Below are 24932 nucleotides of genomic sequence, written 5' to 3'. Positions count from 1 at the left end.
CTGCCCCTGGCTAGAGAGCGGAGGGGCAGGGCCAGCCCAGGCTCTCTACAGAGAGCACAGCCTCTCCTAGGAGCAAGCTGGGATGCTGGGGGACTCTGGTTTAACTTAAACCAGGAAGTGGCCTGGGACAGACATTGCATAAACTGGTTTGACCCAAATCAGTTAAGTCTGATACTACATTTAACCAGGTTTATCTTAATACAGTTTCAGCCATTTTGAAACTGCTTTATGTGCACTAAAAGTCTGTTCTGTTACAAGTTTAAATGAGTTTGTGAATAACGCCTGTCCCTAGCATTTGTCTACATATTTGTCTATGACTTCAGGAGTGGTTCCAACAGGGCCTAGTGGTGCACATGCAACCTCTTTCAGTTGATGCTGTGGGAGTAGTGGTCAGGGACATTTTTTTTTAAAGTTCCCAAAGGGAATAAGAATTCCATGCTTCTTGCAACTCCATGGCACATCTTGTCCCCTCATTTCCCCCCTCCCCACCTCCTGCCTCATGCTGCTGTTGTCCCTGCTAACCCAGGAGCAAGAGGGCTCCATAGTCACTCCTGCTGCACTCCAATTGGGTGTGTGGTGAGTTTGGCTCAGCTGGGAACAGCAACAGTGACAAATAGGTTAGTCCTCCCTGCTTCCTGAGCATTTGTTCCCTGCTAGCCAAGAAGCAAGCACAGGCGAAGGGAACCTAAGCCAATTCCAGTTCAGCGTGCAGATTTGCTGGAAAAGGGCAGAAGCAGCCCTGGAGCTTCATACAGCCTCTAGAACAGCTGGGGACAGTGGCAGCAGCAACAGCAGGCAAGGGAGGGGGATATGTTGCTGAACACAGAGGGGACAAGGGGAAGGAGAAGATGAGAGCGTGGAGGGACCCCCCCACTGCTACTCCTGCTGCAGGTATGCCTGCCACTTGAGGTGGGGGGCAGGAAGAGAAGGGGAGAGCCAGGAGCAGGGATGCTTCCACCCCTGCTCTACTGATGCCTGCTCCCACACACATGTATACCACTTTACAAAAATTCTGGATCTACCCATGCCTGATTTCATTGGTCAGCACCCCTAAATAGTCTCATAGTGCCCAAGGGAGAAGTGTGCGCGTTCCATGGGCTAGGATGGAAAAAATACAATCCCAGTGGCCTTAGAATCCTGAGTGACTGGAAAAATTCACATGGTCTTTAATACAAAAATGTCACCCCTTCCATTTTGTACAGTTTCACATGAGTTAATTCAGTACTTATACAAGAAGCTAGACTAACGATTTGGGGAGCTCCAATTCTCTATTTAGTCACCAAACAAGCTTTGCTTGAACAAATCTCCCAAAGTACTAAGTTTTGATTCAGATGTGAACTTTTCCTATGTATGGAAGCATCTGGCTTTATGGTTTCCAATTTTTCCTTAAGCAATAGGAGACATCCATCAAGCTGGGTCAAAGCTTATATTTGTTAAAAGGATCATCAGATCTAGGGGGCTGGTAGTTTGATGATGCCTCTCCAATATAACAGTGGTCTTTGCTGGGTGTAAATGACAGGTTTCCATTTTTCTTGTGTTACTACTGCTATGGTGGTGTTTTAGTCCCTTTTTACCATTTCCCCATTAAAGAGTTTGGCAATTTTTCTAGGCAATGCACTATATTAATTATGATGGAAGTAGAGGTACTTTATAAACATTTCTTCCTTCCTTTTTGTGTGTGTGTGTGTGAAAAGGTATTTAGCAGAATTTAAAGATTTGCTGGAATCTGACAGGGCTATGCTCCGAGTGCTTCTACTATGGCCTCAAACTTGCAACCTCTAGGGCTGCACCACCCTAGCCCCATAAGCTTTTCTTACTATTTTGTAGTGTTTGCTATGTGAATATTATATTGGTTCAGTCTAATTGGTGAGCTGTTAGGGAAGAGAAGCAGAAAAGGAAATAATGGCTCAAGTGAAGCCAACCTTTTGTAAACATAAAATTGTGAAGGGGCAGTGTGTGAACTAGCTTTAGTTTTAAAGACTATCTTCTGGCTAAAAAGGACAACTCTCAGGAAGGGAAGCAGGTATTCCTACAGCCACAAAACAGCAATTTTCATTTCTTTTGGTTTCTCATTTTAATACTAAACTGAAAAGGCTACTGAATTATATCATTGCATATTAAAACTTCTACTGAATTATCAAAGACTAAGAACTAAATGGCACTCACTGCAATGGAGAGCAGCTGCAACAGGGCAAACAGCCCAGAAGAGCAGGAATATATAAAGGGGAGGGGAGCCAGAAATCCAAACTTGCCTGATCTAAATAAAAGAAGCACAGTTGTCTATTTGTACAATTACTTCACACATCTATAGTCAAGTTCTAGCTAGCTGTAACCACCCACATGTAGGTATGGCAGTATAATATTTCTCAAAACCCAGAAGGGAAGATTCCAGATGGTGACTGAGCTAAAAAGCATTAAGCAAGACCAAATAAATTGGCAAAATTGGCCTATTTTGATGGATTATGTAATGCCTCAAAGAAAAACTGTAACAATGGAGGAAATAAATCACTCCTTTGTCCATTCTCCCTAACTTTCTCTATTTTTTTTGTTCTTTATGTGACCATTTTTAAAAAACTGCAATCCACCTAAAGAAAGCTACTTTTACATGTTTTCAAATGCATTTGGTTGTATGCATTTGCAGCCTTTCTTGTAATGCTAGTTAGTTTGGTTTTACCATATTTTTAGCTGTTTTTCAGTTTACCTATTACTTAACATCTGGTTGCTAACCATATCTGACAGACTGTGGGCACATCTACATGAGACGCTACTATGCAGTCGTTATTGCGCATTTATTTATTACTTGCTAATAAAAGTATTAAATAAATGTGAAGTAACTGGGCTTACTGCACAGTAGCACCAGTGAACGTCTTTTAGGTGATGCTACTGCACGGTGGCCTAATACTTCACATAGTGTATTAGTGCTGTCCTTGCTGTGACGTGCTACTGAGCAGTATTTTGGCTACTGCTCAGTCAGTAGCTCGTGTAGATGCTCCTGTGTGCATTTAGAGAACCAGTATGTCTGTTGATTTTAGCACTCTTTGGGTAGCTGATAGCAAGTCTTACAGATTCTGGACTACGAACTACTTGCTACTTTTGAGAAACAGATGCAGCTGAAACACTTGAGTGTCATTTCTGACAACTAGCTAAATGCCATACACAAGTGCTACAGAGGATAAAATATTTGAAGAATTTCCAACCCCTGGAATACCAGTTCAGTTCATCAGTGACTTAATTACAGTATCTTTTCCAAATTGTCTAATATTTTTAAATGCCTTTCTGCATTGCTGCTAAATGTAACCATGAGTTATTTTTACTTCCTTCCACAGTGCTCTTTTCATTAACATAATAAAAATGCAAATATTAACTACTGTTCTTGCAGTGCAACATTCAGCAGTTCATAATATGTGAATTTTTCATTCCATTTTTTGCTTATTGTAAATATGTGGGATAGACGTATGAAGGCACCAAGTGGGGTTAGGTACCCAAGTCTCCATAAAAAGTTCACAGGCAGTGGATGTCCCTTTTCTGTCTCTGCCTTTGAAAAACTCCCCTAAGTCATCATTTTAGGCTTTGGTTATACAAGAATGTGATAATGTTAAATATACATTTTTCAAATATAATAATGTAATCAGAATATAGCACACAGTACATTATATGTTACCTTTGAAGAAACTTTTTAAAGTTAAAAAAAAATTAAATTTAGCTTTCTATTAACCACCCAAGAATTAATTTTATTTGAACTCGAGTTTCATTCAGCATACACAATCTGATGAACTGTAAGATCACAGTAGACATCAAGCAAGGTGTGTAGAAAGATGATGCACGGGGAATCTTAATCCAAATCTTTGTGGATAGAAACACTCTCAATGGTTTTGCACCAGTAGGAGCATCCAGAAGCATAGGGCAAGTGACAGCATGTCTCTACCCACACACTCACTCCTGCTGATAAATGCTGTACATCCAATTAGATGCTTGGAGGAGTCCCTTTGTGGTCACCCTTGATTATCTCAAGTCTCTGGGGTACTTGAGAGCAGCTGTTGGGGACCACCCTGGAAGACATTAACAAACACATTTCTGAGGTTGGAGCATGTGTGCAAAGGCTGTTTCTTGGGACCAGCCCAAACAGGACCCATAATCTTTACAGTAAAGTATATCGATTTACTGTGATTGGAGGGACTCATTCAACTGGCTTCTAGGTGGCCAGTACATGCCAGACATGGAGCTTCAACAGCCACTGTCTTAGAACAGCCATGTTCTTCCCTCATGCTGTTTATGCTTTATTAGATATTGCAGACAGGGCCTGACATCATTCCCACCCACGCTTGGGTTTTAAGCATCAATTAGAGGTGCACCAATATATTGGTGGCATATTGGATTGGCACTGATAAAAGGAAAATGAACTTTATCAGCAATCGGCTTTTTTTGGCTGGTGTAGCTGATAATGCCTTGTGCACATGCACAGCTGCAGCATGCACAAAGGAATGCAGCTGAGCAGCTTGAAGAGCAGTGTCTGGCCAGTAAATCTGTGGGCAGGAAGGGATGTGGGGTGGGCAGATAGAGGTCCCCACGGTGAGGGAGTGGGGTAGGAGCAGGACAGAGCTGCAGGTGGCTCATCTGGGGGACAGCTCCCTGCTGCGCTGCTGTATGTACCCCCAGGAGAGGCATGGGGGGTATGTGCCTCCCAGATTTGTGCACAGGGTGAGGGAGCAGGCTCTGGGCCAGGGGCTGTGCTGCTACAGGGTGGGTTACAGCCAACCCAAAATTCCCCATAGCTCCTGCCCACCCCAAGTGCAGCTCCAGCCCAGCCCAGCCCCCCTGCCAGGAAGAGGCTGGTATAGCCCCTGGCCCCAGGCTTGCATTGGGCAGTCTACCCTTGCCCCATGCACAAATGCGGGGGGGGGGGGTGTACATGCCCCCCATGCCTTCCTTGCAGGTGTGCACAGCAATGGGGAGCCCCCCCCACCTCCCAGATGAGCTGCCCATGGCTCCATCTCACTCCTGAGGTCTCATTCACTGCCCTGGCTGGGCAGTGCCTTGTCCTGCCCCTCTCCTTCCCTCACTGTGGGGGCTTTGATCTGGTCCTCCCCCATTGGCCATTGGTATCGGCTAAGAAAATCTTTATTGGTGCAAACTGAGCATCAATAGCAGCATTATATACCTTCAGACCTCATCAGGGACCATAGCTGTGTCTTCCCTTTTTCATGCTACTGTTCATTTTACTGTAAATAAGTACTTTGGGATTTGTATTGAAATGGCTGTTAAAGCATATTACAGCAAATCTGACACTGCACAGGCAATATAGATAACGTACATTGGAATATCACTTCAGAAGAGAACGTAAGACAATTTAATTGGAAATGAGTTAATTTTGGAAAGTGTGAAAAATAAGTATAAATAAAAAGGTATCTGATTGTATATAGACTGTCTTATGGTTACTTGGACATTTTTTACATCATGTTTTAGATGGATATGCTTTTAAATTGCCTGACTGCTCAGATACTTTTCAGGGTGGAAACTAGAAAAACAGCCAGAAAGCCAGACAGCCTGATCAAGCCTTAAATGACAAGATTTCCTAGAGGTCCCTGCTGCAAATCCATCCTGGCTAAGGAACACTTTGTGGATGAGTTTTCTTTAAGATTTGTTTTTAACAACATTCTCAATCTTGGCCCACTGAATTGATAGGTGTTTGATAGAATACTTCCGTTGGTTTCTGCTTATACTGCTGGTAGAGCCGACCATATTAGTTCTGGGGCAGGGTTTTTAAAAAAGTGTATTGAGGGTTACTTTATTATATACCAACTAACTACCTGCACTGGAACTGTTTGCATGATAATGATATAGGCTTAATTGAAAATCCTTTTGATTCCCATTTTGGCCAGGTATATCCCCTTTATTTATTTAGATAAATTTATACTCACTTTTGACAGCACAAAATGCTTAATAGTTTCTAAGCCCCTTCTGATATTTTTGTACTAGTAACTTAATATCACCTGTCACCACCACCAAATTTTGGAGTGTTCTTAAGGTATTGTGAAGGTTCTTGTTGGCTTTTTTGATATGGCGTGTGTGATCTTGTTGAAAAGTCAATGGTTTACCATGTCCATTTATATGCACTGAGATAAAAGCAACAGTGTTATGCTTTCCGTATATATCTTTTGATTTTGGACATCATTGAGTTAATGGAGATGAGGGATGCATACTTATGAAAAAAAGGAGTAAGCAATCCCTTGCCATTGTGTTACAAGGTCAGGAACAACTGCCGCTCTTAAACACAGGCAGAAGGGGCTATTATTGGGATGGGCACCCTAGGTTTTGTCTGCCTGTAATGAGAAATACAACCCTTTAATAGGGAAGGCATCTTATATTAGCGGGTCATTAGCTAAAGGAATTCCAGATGCCCTAAGGAGGGAAATTTCTGGAGGTTTCCAAGACTCATGAGTAGGGATCTCCATAAATTGTGGAGGAAGATCTTTGCACCAGCTCCATGTCATTTTTTTGTTTTTGTTTTGCCACTTGCCCCCCTCCCCACCTCTGAACGGCAGAGCAGTCCCCCAGCTGGGCTCTTTGCCACTGACTGCCAGGGAAGTGAAAACTGCAGTTTTAAATATGCCTCCCCACTAGTCAGCAGTAAGCATCCAGGCCGCTGGGCCCCCTCTGCCAATCAGCAGCAGAGACGCAAAGATGGCAAATTTAAAACTGCAGTTTTCACTTCCCTGGCAATCAGCCTTGGGCTGACAGGACCTCTGTGTCAATCAGGGCTGGGGGCAGGAAAACGGCGAAATGAAAAATATTAAAGGAACCATTACAGGCAGGTACTTCCTCTGTGATCTGTGTAGATCCCTACTCATGAACAAGGAGGGCAATGTTGATATGGAGGGCTGGCTGGGGCGGGGGGAGATATGGGAATTCAGGTCCCGGCTTGGCAGTATTTCAGAGGCTATTTAGGAAGTAAATCAGGGTTTCTGAATGATCTCAGACCTGGGGGGAGTCCAGATCCCTAGTGATCAGGGCTAGCAGGATCAGCAGGAAGGCTGATCTCTGAAAATACTGGCAGGTCTCTCTGAAGGACTAGGCCATAGTCAGATGAGAGAATAAGAATCTTTACTTGTCTCTCTACTCTGTGTTCAGACTACATGGTTGGTTTAAAAACAACAACAACAATATATATGCTTCTATATAATAAATCTCCTATATAGTAAGAAGACAAAACAACAGAGGATTTATTAACTGACTGTGGTACAGAATGATCGCAGGGCAAACACTATTCCAGGCTAGCTCATTCAACCAAGTGGAGCCTAAAATTTTTTAACAACCCAAAGGGAGGCACCTGGAGTTGGCAGATATTCCCCTAATGCAGCTGTGAAGTCAAATATAAGGGTAATGGAGCTAAAGCTTGCAAGGATAAGGAATGATCCCAGTGCACACCTTGGTCTATTTTTTGGACAAGCAGCAGGACAGTGGGGATAAATTTGGGGTTCAGGGGGTACCTGATAGAGAGGTTTATGACATCATCTCAGTATTTTCCTAGTTATTTACTAAGCAGATTTTACACAATATAAACAAATATGCTTCCACTGACTGCAACACTATTACATCTATTTGTAGGGCCTGGTTTAAGTCACAGTTTCACATTTTTCACTAAAACAAACAAAACACAAAAAAACCCACACACAATCAAGTGATTTTCACAAAAAATGTGATTTGCAAAGAAATGCCACGATATAGCCATTTCCATAGCATTTCCTTGCAACAGCAGCAGTGCATGTCAGGAGTGGCCAGGTGGGCAGCAGGAGGGAAATATTCAGCACTGCCCCAGTAGGGCTCCTGTGTTTGTAGTGGAGCCAGGGGCAGGGCTGGGGCAGGGGCAGCGGCAGGGAGCTGCCCCCTTGTGTGAGTGATGCTGCTCACACTCCAGCTCTGCTGCCCACCTTGCAACCCTTTATCGCCCTGCTGGACACTCCTGATCCCTGCCCTCAACCTGGCACTGGGGGCTGGGCTCATCCAGCCAGATGGTCCTAAACCTGCCCCCTAAGCCAACTTGGGAGCATGGGGTGGGAGGGGAGGGGAGAGGGACACTGCCAAAAAGAAGAAAAAAAAAAATTAAATAAGTGGTGGCCCCCACCATGATTGGGCCACTATATTCACAAGCTGGACCTGAGATTTTAAGCAGGTCTTACCAATTTGTATCTCACCTAAATTTAGGCAACATATCTAGAAGTAATCAAAGAGCATTACTGGTAAACAATGTTTCTTTGCCATTTTTCTAAAATGTACCAATAATTGATTCTGTGTTCTAGAGGCAGGTGACACCCTTACCAAATAGGAATCTAACTGAATCAGTACCTAAAAGATTTTCCAGCTAGTGTTGTCCCTTTTTAAGGAAATGCATTGTAAATAGAAAATATTTGTTTAAAATATTTGAGAATGACCAAGAAGTTCATTACTGTTATCTGTCAAGATCCTCAAAATCCATCATACTGGTAAGAAACCACCAAGGAGTACTCTTATGAATGAAAAATTAAAGTAATTTCAAGATTGTCTTTTCTTATCAACTGGTTTGGCTCTGCATTAACAAAACACACAGCAGATAGCCAGAACTGCTAGTTTGAACTCAAATGAATTATTGCATCTGACTTGATGGGTGTAACTACTTCGTTGTTAAAACTTACTGTCATATTGAATGAAATAGTTTGAATGTTTGTAATGGCTGCCCATTAGCCAGTTTCAGGAAGAAGATAAGATTTATCTCCTTATCTAGCTCATTGTGTTGGACTACGTGCAAAAGGTCCTGACTTTGTTTAAAGTCTTAACTTCTGAATTTTATCTTTAGAAGTCTTTTACAAAAAGAGCAAATATCCTGAGTTCCGAGAGATCAAACCCTAGGGCCTTTTGGAAAGATTGGTAATAAAAGGGCATTTGCAGTGATATGGAAGTTCCCCAAGAGTAATTAAAATGCTCAACAAAGGAAACTAATTACTAAGCAAAAGAATCTGTTAAGTAAGATCCGAGCCCAAATTTGGGAGTGATGACAGGCTTGAGTAGGAGTGGCCCAAGACGGCAGCTCACTCAATAAAAACTGTAACTTACTGTCCCAATTTGGAGGTGACTACTTGCAGAACAACGAAGGAAGAATCGCAAGTATAGGCCGGATCAGACTGATCACCTGAACCAACCTCTCCGTGAACACGAATCTCTTAGTTCACGCTGAAGCTGCAGAGCGCCCGAAAGGGACTGAAGGAAGGGGACTTAGTCCTATCGCTGCTGAGCCCAGCTCATTGAATTGTATTGCTGAGGCGAGCCCATTGAACCGTACTACTGAGGCCAGCCCATTAAATTGTACTACTGAGGAATGAAACCATATTTTGGTATTTGGCTTCTCGGAATTCTAGGATTGTAAGTATATTATGAAAAATAACAGTATTGATTCAAATTAAACTTTTAGTTGTAATTGTGGTTGTTTTTGTAATACTAATTCTTATAGCATTGTTTGGGAAGGAAGTGCATTCGGAACATTGTTTCTGATATATGTAATTATTGTGTTCTTAATATTTGTGGTGTTTCTTAAAGCTAAGCAGTGTTATATACGTAGCAAAGAGTTTTAAAATAAAATTGTGTTGTATGAATTAAGTGTGTAATCATTGTGAAATCATGCAATCAGCTAACTACTCCCCCAGCCAGTGCATCAAAACGAATCAGTAAACTGTGTGGGATTTTCTCTATTCCATAACCCACTAGAGACACTTACTTTATATACCACCTCAGCCTGATGTATATGCTGGAGACATCTACTACTATTTATTTATTTTTCTTTTGGATTAATCTGCTTGTTTCTTAAAGAAGGCTCTCATTGAAGTTAGTGGGACCTTAATTTAAACAAGGTAAAAAGGATTTGGCAACTCTGAACAATATTATGTTACAAAACTTAAAGTTCTTTGTATAGTCTGAAAGTGAATCATTAAATAATTTTAAAAAAATCCTATAAACCCACTGATTTGCTTTTCATAATAGGAAATAAATGGGAATGATTTTACACCAAGGGAAATGTTTGTTTCTTTTTGTTGCGTTTCTAAAAGTAGGTAAATTTCTCCAGGCACTTAACAAAGATAGTGAGAGAAATGAATGCATTTTTTTTTTTGCAGGATCATCCCAAGGAAAAAATTCTGACTCATTTTCAGTACCATCTATTTACCTAGTTAATGATAAACACTGTGATGCATATTACTTGAAAACAGACGGCTAATGTTTAACATATATTTAATTGCTTACCAGGTTTTACTCATTACTGTTGCCATTTTTATAAATCTTATTTTACTGAAGCTTTTTTGACTGTATGTATATATATCCACAAAAGTTTAGTGTCAAACTGAAGGTAGTTCAAATAGCTTTTAAGGTTTTTTTTCTTTGGCTTACTATATAATGGATTCTGCAAATGTTTAACACGTGACCAAATGGAGAAATTAATTCAGCCAAAAAGTTGAATTCATCCAGACTACTGACCCAAATAACATTACTTAAGTACACAAGTACTCAAGTAGATCTGGTGTTAAAATGTGTAGATTTGTAGTATACATCAGCTGAAAATCTGGCTGAATATTCTAAAATGATGCAGAATCAAAGCAACTAGCCAGCCTGGCTGCTTTGATGACCATTTTAACATATCCTTAATTTCATCTTCCTTTTTCCCCCATTTTGTTTTTTTCCACCCCCCACACGTACTTGGTGAATAATGTCTTAAATTTTATGTCCTGATCCTGTAGAAAGTTTATAACGTCCCATAACTGAATAGGCCAACATTTTTTAATGATTTCAACAATCAATGAACTTGATTACAGAGGCTAACTACTTGTGGGCTCTAAATTTTTAAAAAATATTAATCTAGGCAATATAATGATTACCTAAATCACTGAGATTCTTTGTGCATGATGATACTCATGGCTATTTATAAGTTTAACTGTTGTTAGTAGGAACAGGGCCCTAGAATACAAGAATCTTTCCATATATTTGTCTCGTACATAACACAATGTTGCTCCTGTTGTCCAGGGTGAACTCACAGAAAGGATTAGGACAGAGCCACCTAGGCACTGGCAGAAGAACATTTTTCAAAGAATAACAAAAATTCATAACTTTACTGGATGCTTAAATCTATGAACTTAATACAGACAATGGTTTTTACAGCTCACCACAATTTTCCTGCCCCCTCTGCTAACTTCTCTGTGCTTCATAGGTTTACTGTTTGCTTCTTTTCTTAAGTGACCGTTTTTATTTGGGGGTTAAACAAAACCAAGGATTCTATCCTGCATTTAGCTTAGGCTGCACCCACTTTTTCCCAGACCTGAAGATGGGCATTTTGTGCCCAAAAGAATATACAATATTCCTCCTGCTATATTAAGTCTAATAAAGGTATTGCCAAATAAATCCTGCTGTTTGCTGGACTTCACATAAACAACTGTTAGATAAAAATATAGAAACAGTCCTGAAGCATCCTATTATTTAATGTTCTACAACTAAGTGCATGCCCTTAGTACTCTACACTGGGCACATCTACACATGATGCTACAGCAATGTAGCGTCAGTGGGCAAAAACTGTGATGCTGCAGCTATGTCACCGTAGTGACACTCTCCTTCAGTATAGTGCATTGCTATGGTGACACAGGAGCTAAAAATAACCATGCATTGCGCGGGTGGCACAGTACAGGCCAAAAGGAAGTACTAAATGACAGCACAATAACAATGGTGCCATAGGGGCACATGTAGACACACCCACTGTGTGTTAAAAAGGCATAGTCTTAGCCAGATTTCTACTGGTAGATGTCTAATTGAGTTGGGTCCTCCAAATATATCCATTATTACCCTTTTTTAAAATTAAAACACTAGAAAATGGGGTGAAGTAGCAGTTTTAAAAGTACTGCCTATATTAAATGAAGATTGATGGAGTTTTCTAGATCTTCTGCATATGAATATTTAGAACTAGGTAAATATTAGCAATAGATAGAATTATTTATATAACCTTCAGTATATTTAGCCTTACTATAGCCTATATCCACTGCTGTAGTTCAATAGTAGAATCCTGTAGGTCTGCCACATGGGAGACCAGGGGTTCAACTCTTCAACATGCATATAACTACAACTACTGAGGTGCTAAATGTCTGGACCTAGTATCCAAAGACTAGGCTGTCTAAAGGAGGGGGATGGGAGGTCTGGGTATACTCCACTCCTCCATACTCCTGCCTAGGCATACACACTGATGGCCCTGGTGACGTCTCAGGCATATTCATAGATTGTTGGGGGCTAGAAGGGACCTTGTAGATAACTGGGTCCACCCCCCTCCACTAGACTGGAAAAGACAACTGGGGTCAGGTGACCCCATCGAGGTGACTGTCCGGTCTCCTGCTGAAGATTTCCAGGGTAGGTGACTGCACCACCACTAGGGAGAGTTTATTCCACAGTCTGGACACCATGACTGTGAAGGAGTTTTTCCTGGAATTGAGCCTGAAGTGGCCTTCCAGGAGTTTGTAACCATTGCTTCTGGTCTTCCCCAGGGGTGCCCTTGTGAACACCTGTTCACTGAGTTCTTGATGTAGCAGTAAGCAGTAAGCCACTACTAAGACCCCGCTCAGCCGTCTCTTGTGTAGGCTGAAGAGGCCCAAGTCCTTCAGCATCTCCTTGTGCGGCTTGTCTTGCAAGTCCCTGATCATACGGGTGCTCTTCTCTGGACCCTCTCAAGTTTTTCCACGTCCTTGTTGAAGTGCAGTACCCAGAACTGGACACAGTGCTCCAGCTGCGGTCTCACCAGTGTGGAGTACAGTGGGAGTATCACTTCCTTAGTTCTGCATGAGATGCAGCGGTTAATGCGTGCCAGCGTGTTGTTTGCCCTGCTGGCCACAGCATCACACTGCCAGCTCATGTTCATGAGATGGTTGATCACTACCTCTAGGTCCCTTTTGGCCATGGTGCAAGTCAAATTGTTGCCACCGAGCCATGATCCTTAAAAAATGGATGGCTGCCAACTACCATAACTTATACCTTAAAAATGCACAGAGATGTGGGCTTTCTGGAAAACTTTGAATTGGAAAATTTTCCAAAGCCCTAAATAGAGTGTGATCTGATTTAACATGTTTATTTGACTTATATTTAGTAAACACAAAATTAACATGGGGATACTTTTTTAGTTATGTCCCAAGAATTAGGAAAACAAATTAAATAGAACACACTTACTGTGGTTTAAATGTTATATTCAAACACATTCAAAGCTTTATGTGGAAAGGAATTATTTTTATTGGAATACTTCTAAAAATATAAAGACAATACACAATAGCATGTACTTCCCTTACACTGTTTAAATCTAAGAAAAAAAACAAAAGGCACTGAAAACTGTTGACATACTACTTTTAGCACACCCAAAGAACTGTGCATATGCTGTGGTTGCCCACTCATCTACTTCAACAGAGTTTAATTCTCTTCCACTGAGGTCATTGGGGCACCTCCAGTTTCACTGTCACTATCTGTAGAATCACTTGCACTACTTATTACTTCCATTTCAGAATCAGATTGAAGCAAATCCGATTCCGAACTACTTGACCCACATTCTCTTTTGCTGAAGGATGGTTTTACCAATGAGCCTGTGGGCAAAGGCAACTTATCACCGCACTGCATCTTCTTCACTAACTGTGCTTCTGACTGATTCTCCAGAAGAAAGATATTTTGAGAAATAGAAACAAGCTTAGCGGTGCATTCATTTGGCTTTGATTTGACCTGTACAGCCAACTAGGTGAATTCATAATAATCCAAACCAAAAATGTTATGTAAGTGTATTTACCCTCCAGTTTACAAAACAATAAAACAAATATGTACCCTCTCACACACTTCCTAGGGATAATCACCTGAAAAACATTAATTATAACTTTGAAACTGCCAAGCTTGCCTAATATTGTCCTGGTATCCATTCATTGTTACTAATGAATTTTATGAAACAATGAATTTTTAGTAATGGAATATTTTCCATAGAAAAATAAAGCACTGGAAAATTTTCAGCCCCATATGTCTGCAAATACAAGTGTTAAGCCTGAATATGGGGCATATTTTCCAGCATAGAATAAAAAAAATCCAAAAAAACCTTAAAGAAATAATTAATTTCATGTTAAGAAGTCAGTTATTCATGTACCATCCTCACATTAAAAAAAAAGTACAATTACCTCTAGTTCCAAAGATTTCTTTCCATGTCCAATACTTCAAAAAAATCTATATACAAAACTTAATTGTATTTAATGTAGCAAGTTTTTCATAGCTAGATAGATATATCTCTAAAGTTACTAAGAAGAATTACTTTGAAGCAGCTAACTGCAGAGATTAGAGGCCGATTTTTCCTTTACAATGCATTCAACCTGATGCAAATACAAGAGCAAGACAAATTCATATAAACTCTCCAAATTGTAGCACACTGGGCTGAGAATCTTGCAGTTTCTGAAAACAAACTCTGTCAGATAAGTATATTTAGAGGTTTCTGGGGACACACAAGCCTTAGAAAGCCTTATTAGTTGGCGGTGAGGTAGGCCAACTATTCTATGGTGGATTGACCTTTCTGCTGAAAACCAAATTGGGAAAGAAGTTATTAATACTGTGCAGGGATGAGTGTTTATGTCATTGCGTATTGTACCCATCTTTCACAAGCTGGGTGTTCATGCTCTGCCGAGGCTACATTTTTTTTGTATGGGACAGAGCCCAATTCCTAGGCCACCAACACACACTCTTATGAAAAAACAGACTTAAGATGAGGGCTCTCCCAATGCAGACTTGACTGCTTGTAATACCTCCATTTCTGATTGCTAAATATGTTGCGGCTGTACAGGAAAGACTTTGCTGTTGCATTCTTTGAAACCTCACAGAATAAGGTAAGAGGAACTGGAATCAATATGATTATAACTGTGTATCTTTCTGAACAAAGTTTGTGGCATGAATATGGTCTTGAATGCATACCTGGGAATCTCATATTCCTGAATCATATTAGAAACCTTTCCTACAGTTCAGAAAATGGATATTCATTTTAAATAACAGGGCAGACTGGTATAATATCCATCTGGCTACACTAAATTCCTCAACTCTAACAATGATCTATATGCTCACATGTATAATGACCAGAATACCAGGAATAGTTATTGGTCTGCAAATATTTTTGGAAACGGAATAAAAGAAATAGGGCCAGAAGGGCTCCACTACTCAAGACAGGATCATTCTTGTCTAAACTATCAGCCAAGCGTTTGTCTAACCTGCTTTTAAAAACTGCCAAGGATGGCGATTCTATAACCTCTGCAGTCCATTTGTTCTAGTGCTTAACCAGCCTCACAGAAAATTCTTATTTAACATACACAACAACATTTAAGTGATTATTAAGGCAAGAAAGAAAATGACATGCTCTGCCATGTTGTAATTTTCCCTCTCTGGCTGTAACAACATGTGCCTGAACAAAAGCTACAGATCTAAACAAACTTGACTTTTGGGGTAGTTTATTTCACATACAAATCCATGCTCCTCCATACTTCTGTAACAGATTGAAACAAGACCAGACCCTCAGAGATTCTTATGATGTTGCAGAAGTTTGGGGCTGGAGCCCAATTTTGTGTGTTTCATGCCCACCTTTTGTACTAAAAGTGCTGAAAGTAAAACTGAGGGAGATCCTATGATCATAAATATTCAAGTTTCAATACTTTTTAAAAGTCTACTATGGCATGGCCTTTCATGCTGTTAATGGGACACCTCTATTGGCATGTTAACCTTGAAATCTTAACATTTTCAAGCATAATGTTGGAACTTGGTAACTTAATTATTGTTTTAAAATCTTAGAAATATATTCTGCCCCTCAAAAAGAAGACTATTGAAATAGTCTACCAGGAGATTTTATACTGCCACTCCATACCACTGTTATAATGTACAATAAGGACATTTCACATGAAGTCTCTGGCTCATCATACTTTTCAGGATCAAGCCTCTGTTTAGAATTCCTTTATTCTTGTTGGTTGGTTTGTTACACTGTAAATGTTGCTGACAGGAGGTTTTCAGGTTAATGTTGTTATTCCCGTTTCAACTGAATGGCTCTCCCAAGGAAGAAAGTTTCTTCTTTTAAATACTTCTGGTTCAGTCCTTCCTGCTCTTTGATGCAGGAGCTTAAGGCATACATGAAGCTAGGTTCTAACAAAATTTTTAAACTTCTCTCTGCCCGCACCCATCCACACAGCAGACCTGTATTAGTGCTACTGCCAGGTAGGAGGACACAGAAACTAAAAATCCTGAAGGTTGAAAGTTGAATCTTTTTCACTGTACATTGTTCATTACTTGGATTCAACACTAGACCCTGCTGATGTGAGCTAAGCCATGTGAAACCAATATTTGTTTCAAACCATAGATTATTTTAAAACTTTAATATTTTTGGAACTCATCACTCTTAATTCACTGCACTGTGTCATAATTGTATAAATACTGAACTGTTCTTCAAAATGTAGCATGTTTTGTGGCATTTAGACACCCTAATGATGCGCGTCACATAAAACTATAAATAGATGCAAAGTTAGGTAACAAAAACTAACACTTAACATAAAAAAAAGTCTTGGAGTTATTTGTCGCCACATCCCCGCAACACCTCCCTTACAATTTCATGTACTTGAACATCTGTGTTTTCCTTTAGCTAAGAAATAAATTCCTCCCAGATTACATAAAATTATCTTAATGCAATGCAGCTGATAGAAGGAAAGACCATATGGTATTTTGGGGAAGGATATAATGGACCAGAGTTAACTAATCATTTTCCTGACTTCTGTATGTTTATTTTTCCAAATTGACATTTCATTAATGTTATTTTCCTCCCAGAAAAATCCATCTTTCAAGTAAATATAACATAATGAAAATATGCTGCAGGACAGGAAAAAGTTCTCTCTCTCATCACATATGGCAAGAACACCATAATTAGAGCAATCATACTCCATCGTTTTGATAGTTACCAAATTTACATTACTGTTGGCATGTCCATAAAAATGCATACTTTATTTCACTTTTGATCTTTCAACATATAAAATTTATTTTTCTCCCTCTCATTCCCCCCCTTCCCAATTCCTGCAAAACAGCAGACAAAAACTAACTCCAAATATCATAATACTGGTAGTAGGATACATTTCTGCAAGCTTTAAATCACAGGAATAAGCCCACTGTACTCAATGAATGTGTCCACACAAGACACTTTACTGCTCATTAGACTAATCTAATATGCAGTAAAGCATCACAGTCTACATGTATGCAGCAATTACTGCACTATATATTAGCCTAAGGCACTGTTTTCTAGTACCTGTAGATACAGGTACTGGAAAAAAGTGGCAGATTAATTAATGCGCCATACCACATATGTTAACCGGGAGCAAATTGCTCCTGGTCAGACTAGGCAGCAGGGGGCGGGAAGAGCTGTCCCGGCTGCAGGACAGTTGTCTCCCAACCATGTGGATATTGGGATCAACTTGTCCTGAGTGCTACATGGCTAAGAGAACTGTCCCAGCTGCTAAGCTGAGGTTGGCTCCTTGGGGAGCCTGGAGCTCCTTCTGCCTGTTCCAGGGTGGCAGAGCAGGGCAGGAGCAGTCTTGGACTCAATTTGTCAGGCTCAATTTGTTCCCAACAGGGCACATCTAGACGTGAACTAGACTGTGCAGGTGTTACTGTGTAGTCATTTAGTACCTGACTAAGCATCAAAGAGAGTAACATGCATCAAAGAGAGTAACTGTTGACATTGCATGGTTCTGGTGCCATGTTTCGTTTCCGACATTACTGTGCAGTAGCAATGAGCTACTGTGCAGTAGTGTCGGCGTCACAGTTTGTGTCTGCCAATATTATGTTGCCGTAGCTTGTCACTACAGCAGTGTAGCATCTTGTATAGACGCGCCCAAGGAAGCACATGTGTATGTGTGCCAGGGAATACTTTAATCAGCCTGAATTTTCTGCGCAGAAAATTCAGGTGCATAAATTGCATATGTAGATGCACCCACTGAGACTAATTGTATTAATAAATACTATATAAGCAAAGATGCACTACATACCTTATTAGAATAGAATGTTCCCTCCTCCCCCCTTAAAACCTAAAAAGATATTTTCAGTTTAGTCCTCATGAGAAAAGTTGAATAATTCTAGAATAATGTCATAAAAAAGAATACCTGTACAACAGATAAGGAAAGTCGGAAATTTAGTTATTTTAGTTTGATTTTTTTTGTATTAATACATTGTCTATCATAATAGGGCCATGGCTCAGTTCTAAGGTTCCTAGACGAAACAGTGCAGTGGCAATAGCATATTTTCTCATATACAACATAACCCAGAATATCATTTTCACCTTGTTTTTTTGAAAGACAGAATGAAAAAACTCAAGTTACATGAAAAAGGTAACTGAATAGCAGCAGCTAAGGAGCAGAGCCTGTTCATTATTCTGCTCCTTGTGAATTCAGTGCAGATTTTACTTTCACTTTTGCCTTAACTGGCAGGGTTTTTTTTGGAGGAGTGGGGGTGTGGTTTGGAGAAAAAGTATGTTGTATGCAGGAAAACATGGAAAAATATTACCAAAATATCCTCAGAGACCTAGTTTGTTATATTTAATGATGACTTGTCTATTACTGCTATATGCATTCGTTACAGCTCCATAGTTAAGACTTGGAATTGTTCCACATTGGATTACACTCGGATTTTTTTCAAACCAGAGCAATTTAATATCCTTGCTAGAGATAAAACAAAAAACAAAAAACAACCCCCCCCCCCCCCCAAATGGCTAACATAACAAAACTGCGCAATTTCTTCTAACTGTACTAGTACTGTAATAAAAGACTTCATTTATCTAGAACTAACTCAGCTCGGCAAAATTTGTAAGCAGATGTCCAACATTAAGCATCTGGGTAGTAACCACTGGGTGCGTCTACATGTGCTAGTAAAGGCAAACCAATAAACTCCGGCACTTATCACACCACAATTTGTTGCTCCCAGGCACCACGTTTATACATGCACCCAGGACTGCGTCATGCTGAACCAGGTCAGAGCAGCTCCAGCTTGCAGAGGGTCAGGAGAAAGAGGCAGGGGTTAGCCTTCCAGCCTGGAGCTGCTCTGACCTGGCTCAAAGTGCTACAGAGGGGTTGGCTGGGGCTGTAGGGTGCTCTGCTGTGGGGGCTAGACAGCAGGCAGCCCCTGCACTGAAGCACCCTTGTACCATAGCCAGCTGCATCGATGTCTACATGTGTGGTGCTGCAGAGTAAAAAAGCTCTGCAGCAGGGTAGTACTTGTAAATACAACTATTACCCTGCTGTGGAGTTAATTAGTTTCTTGTGGCCTAATTGGGCTGCTCGTGTTGATGGGAGATGTTTACTGAGGAGCTAATTAGGCAACTGCAGTAAACATCTCAAGTAGACACACGCACTGTCTCAGTCATAGAAAACTAGGGCTAAAAGGTTACCTCCAGAGGCAGGATCATCCCTATCAAAACCATCCCATACAGCCATAATATAAAACTTTACAGTCTTCTAAACTCTACATTGATTTACAGGCTTTTCTGGATCAAGGCCTAGTTTAAGAGTTCAAATAAATTAAAGCTGATATCTTTCATTATTTTTTTAACTTATTAATGGCTTTTTAAGTTACACAGCTATTAAGTCAACAGAACACTTATGCAGAGGCTCACTTCTTTGTTCTTAAACATTTTTTTTTTAAAGTTTGCTCAATCCATTTGTCACAATTGCTTCCGTTAATTTACAGAAACTAGCATGAAACACTACAGTCGTCAAACTAATTTATAAGCGTTAACCATTAAAATATTAATAAAAATGTATACGTTAAACCTTTACAGCATCTTCATGAATCCTCCAGAAAGGAGTAGGTTGAGTAGAAAGTGGGCACTAGGGATGAACTTCAACCTTATGTAGAAGGCCACTCGAATCCTGGACACAACTGAAGTCCAACTGAAATCCTCAGTTAAGACTGATCGACACTTTCAATGTCACGACACACACAGGAGCTCTATAAAGATCATCATGTTGTCTTCAATAGGACTGCTAATATGTATGAAGTAAAACAGGCTTTGACTTCAGATATGTTCCTGCTTATTTGCTTTACTTTATTCACTAATGAAATATAGCTGTCCTAGGCAGGAGATGCATCAAAACAAAGCTACACTGTCATTTACACTAAAAAATTAAAAATACCTTAAAACAATAGAAATAATAAAATTACCTAGGCAAAAACTAAAAGCATTAGCTCTTAACTTCCCCACTTTCAAACATGCCACAGGTTTTACAATTATGACAAGCTGTCAGAATTTCTAATTTTATGTTCTCATCCAAAATGTCACTTTCAGAAAAGAAAAATTCCTAACTTCATGCTCAAGCAGGACTCCTTACCAACCAACACAACTTCTAAAAGTGCATAGGTTTCATACTGAATGCTTGGCAGTTAAACACTGACAAGGCCTACTTAAAGTGCTTAACCTATGAAACATGATGATGTCACAGCCCAGTTCAGTCGGATTGTGTGACAGTTTACACCTTACAGCTAATTAATTATAGCAAAAGTATGTTAAAAGGTAGAAGATGCATGTGAATTAATAGTGCTTACAGAAATAAAAGCTGAGCCTACAGTAATAAAATTTAGTTTGCACAGATTTCTTCTATATAAAGCAATATAAGAATTTACTAGAAATATTTGGAAAAAATAATCTGCTTCCATATTGCTTTGAACCACGCAAAAATTCTTTATAAAAATGAAATTTATCCAAAGTAATTTTTTTCTAAAAAAAAATTTTAGCCTCTTTGATTATAACCCAGACTTTTAAAATTATTTTAAGATACCTAATAGTTTATTTGGAACTAGGATGCTTTTTTCCTATTCAAATAAGAAACTTCTTTTTTTTTTTATTTGAAAGCAGTCATTTTAAATTAAATTGAAAAGTGTTTGATTCATTATTTGAGAAGCAAGGGATTTTGGGTAGTATCTTTTATTGGACTACCTAAATAGTTGGGAGAATACCAACCGTTTCCCAAAAAGGAGCCACTATTGCCACTAACTGCTGGGGGGGAGGAGAGATTTTATTTCTCTAAAACTGGAAAAATAAGAGTCTGCATTTTCCTTTTCTGTATAACAAAAACAACAACAGTATTATGGAAGTGCCATAGGAGTTCCATAGTTAAGTTATTTTGTATTTGCACTTAAAGTAAGAGTTAAAAAAAACACAGGCTCAGAAGAGTACTTAAGCATATAGATAACAAAAATGTATTATTTCAAAAGGACTACTTATGTACTTTAAGCCAAGGTCATCACTGGATTTGCCCCCCCCCCCCCCCCGAGTACTCAGTATCTTAAAGGAAGTGGCCCTAAATTTCTTTGACAGTCGAATCCTGCAGGGTGCTATTAGATGCTGAACAGCTTTACTCCTCCTAAAGTCAAAGGGGTTTGAGGGCACTTCGTGCCTTCTGGCGCAACTAACAAGATCTACTCATCAGTGCCCAAAGGGATATTCTGAAAATTGACAAGTAAGATCTTGATCCTGCAAACACTTACTCATATCGATTCAGGACTTAAATATGTTAATTAATCAATTCAACAGTTTTTAAAGTGTGCTCTTTTCAAATGCTCTTCTTTAAGCATTCTTCTTGTATTTTAAAATAATTAAAAGCCATTAGACTAATAAACCCCTGATTTTCAAGATTTAAAAAGCTGCTAATTTCTAGGTTAGAGTTAAATACAAAGCAGAGGGTCTTTTCCCTACCCCTCCAGTTTACCAATATGGCTTTATGCATTTCTTTTGAACATATACCCACTAGTAGTAACAGCCACTTCTGTCATCAGGACTATTAACAAATATATGCATGGATGGATCAGATCAATACTCTGGCTTCTAAGGCCACCATTTTCAATAGTGACCAAAGAGTTGTCTGTTTCAGCTTCAAAGGATTTTCCAAAAATCCCAACCATCTAGTCTTTTAGACATTTAAACAATTTAGACATCTTTTTAGGTACTCAAAAAATCACCAGTCACTTTGGAAAATTATGCCTCAAGCTTTCTTTTAAAATATATAATGTATGTAGCCCTTATAGTCACAAAGTAAATTTTGGCAATGTGAACCAAGTGTAAAACAATGCAGTTTTGTCTGTCTCCAAACAGCCTGAAGAAATAGCTCCGAGAGAGAAGAACTGCTCCACTTTATCTCAATGTGATTCTCAAAAATGACTTCTTAAAATAACTTTATGCCAATTAGTTCTTAACATTAGCTTGTTATACTAGTTCACAACTAATTATATGACAAACAGCACTGAGCATCTTAGTGGCTCCATAGTCAAGATCATGATGCCATTTATATTAAAGCAAGGCTTAAATCTTTTGCAAAGGCAGGTATTTTCTGAATTTTACAGCACACCCTCTTGCAATACAGAATAAATATTCTTGACATTTACATTAAGTTATTTAGAAAAGTTATGCATTCAATTTTGGAATAACTACCTTTGAATGTTTTTGGTAAATGTACCTTTTCTATGTTACCTTGTAGGAACAGCATTTTCCAAGTCTTAGAACTGAAAACTGACTTAGAACCCTTGAAAAGCATAAACATGGAAGATTAAAAAAAAAAAAAATACTACTATGCTAGTTTTGTATTTATGAACTCTGTTGGTCAACATCACAAATCTCTTTATGCTGATCACTGATTTAAAAAACAAACAAACACCCCTTCCCCCCTAATTTTAGGAATTATATATATTTTTAATTTTACTGTTTGCACTGAGAGTGACAGTATTATGAAAAATTAAAATAAGTGCATGGGTGGGGATTAAAGGTATAAGTGGGTATTATGAAGATAGGGGGCCCATTCATTTTTCCAGATCAGGTAATGGGTTAATATTACCAATCTTTTATTTATTTCTTTTTCTTAAGTTCAGTGTTTAATTTTGAGCACCTCAGACTCAAAGTTAACCAAGTTTTATGAGTAGGAATAACTGCCTCCTGAAAGTATACTATATTTCTCAGCTCAACAGGCAGAACTTCAAAAATATTTTAAAAGTTTTGATAAGAGGCTGCTTAGTTGTTCTAAATAAGTCTACTGCTCCTATGTTTCATTAACCCAACATTGTAGACCTCAATGGCCCTCTTCCTACAAAGAATAAACTGCTCAGGATCAAGTGATCCTGTTACCTGTGCTCTTCTCCAAAATAGCTTCAGAGAGATGAAAAAATAAAGTTTCCTTTAGTCATATGCTGACTATAGTTTGTATGAGCTGGTTTGGGTAAGGATAAGCCTGCCTGGGTTGGACTCACTAGATCAGCGTTTCTCAACCTGCAAGTTGTGACCCAAAAGCGGGTCACAGGAATACATGAAAGGGTCGCAAACAAACATGGATAAACACACTTTAAAAATGGATTCTCACTTAAAGGAGAAAAATGTGGGAAACCACGGCTTTTCCCCATGCAGGCTGGCAGAAGTTGGGGCTACTTGGGGCCCCTCTGCCCCACCCATGGGGGCAGCAGGTCGGGAAGGAGGGCCACTGGGTCAGGACTAGTCATTGATGTTTGCAAATGGGCCCTGGTACAAAAAAGGTTGAGAACCTGCACTAGACCTCCGGAGGTCCCTTCCCGCCTGGCTTCTCTCCTATTCTAGGAAATCCTACTTTAAAATGAGAACTGCTTGTAACCCCTTTGTACCAGATGCATTTTACACAAAGACTGGGATGACCTTGGTTAGGAGAACATGATCCAAGATCCCCATATAATATTTGGGGGGTGGGGGGGAGGGAAATTCCGCTCTATCCATTCATAGAAGCCCCCTATTGCATTTAATGTTTTTTCCCGTGCCGTGGGGCGATTCCCGCAGGGCTTCGCTGTAAGATTCCAATAAAGCGAAACAGCTTTATTCCAACACATCGGCAGCTAAAGCACGCACTGGTGGAGACCACATCCAGGCAGAGGCAGAACCGTGCTGAGCGCCTGCGGGGGAAGCCCGAGCCCCGGCACGGAGCGGCCCCGCGGGACTGAAGCGCTCCGCGCCAGCGTCGGGGCAGCCCGGAGCGCGCCGGGCCGCTGCAGTGTCCGCTCCGCGCAGGGATGTCCCCTTCCCCCCAGCCCCGGGTTGCAGGGGCTCCCCCCGGGCGGAGCAGCAGGAGGCGCCCCGTGGCTGCCCGCCCCGCACCGTGAGGGCGGCAGGAGCCGGGCTGGGACGCCGCGGCGGCCGCCGGCCACTCACCTTCGGGGTTGGCGCTGATGAAGACGCGGACGCTGCGGCCGCCGGGCACCAGGTGCGAGGGCAGCGCCGCCAGGTTCCCGCAGAAAGCCGCCCGCCGCAGCGCCGAGTCCCGCGGGCAGGGCAGCCTCCCGCCCGCCCCGGCCGGCCACATCGCCCCGCCGCCGCGCGGGGCTGGAGGATCCCGGCGCCGCAGCGCCCCACCCGCCCGGCCGCTCACAGCGCTCTGCGGGCTGCCCGCATCCTTGGCGGCGGTGGCGGCGGCGGCGGCGGCAAACTTCGCGTGCGGAGCGGGGCGGGGCGGAGGGGGCTGTCCTCCGGCGGTCGCGGCTCAGGGTGACCCCGGCGGGGCCGGGGCCGGGGCCGGGGCCGGTGCGGACGAAGAGGCGCTGCTGGCTCGGGCGGCCCCGCTCTCCGCCTCTTATAGGAGCGCGGCGCTGCCCAAGTTGGGCCGGGGCCGCTCCGCCGCCGCCGCCCCCGGGCAGCACCCCGCCGCGCCGCGCCCGCTCTCCCCAGCGCCGCGGCGGGGCGCCCGGCGGGCGGCGCCCGTGAACCAGCGAGCGAGGCCGGGCCGGGAGGGAGGCGATGCGGGAGGCGGGCGAGCACGCAGCGGGGGCGGCGACGGGCGCTGGGCGGACGCGGCGGCGGCGGCCGAGACGTGGACCTGAGGAAGCCGCCGGGGAGGCGGGCAGCGCCTGGCATCGCG

At 41.3% G+C, this 24932-nt stretch overlaps 1 protein-coding gene across 1 annotated transcript in view; it reads right to left on the bottom strand.

The window, feature by feature from the left end:
• The window catches only part of NWD2 (NACHT and WD repeat domain containing 2), a 133789-nt gene extending 109065 nt beyond the window's left edge, over positions 1-24724 (bottom strand). Inside the window, exon 1 of the mRNA XM_019480458.2 lies at positions 24230-24724. Coding sequence (XP_019336003.2) covers positions 24230-24380 — 151 coding nt within the window. The 5' untranslated portion in view covers positions 24381-24724. The remainder of the gene's footprint in view (positions 1-24229) is intronic.
• Between the last annotated feature and the right edge of the window lie 208 nt (positions 24725-24932).

This window comes from Alligator mississippiensis, chromosome 2 (assembly GCF_030867095.1).
Source record: "Alligator mississippiensis isolate rAllMis1 chromosome 2, rAllMis1, whole genome shotgun sequence".
NCBI lineage: Eukaryota > Metazoa > Chordata > Crocodylia > Alligatoridae > Alligator > Alligator mississippiensis.
This window is presented reverse-complemented; position numbering and strand designations above follow the sequence as displayed.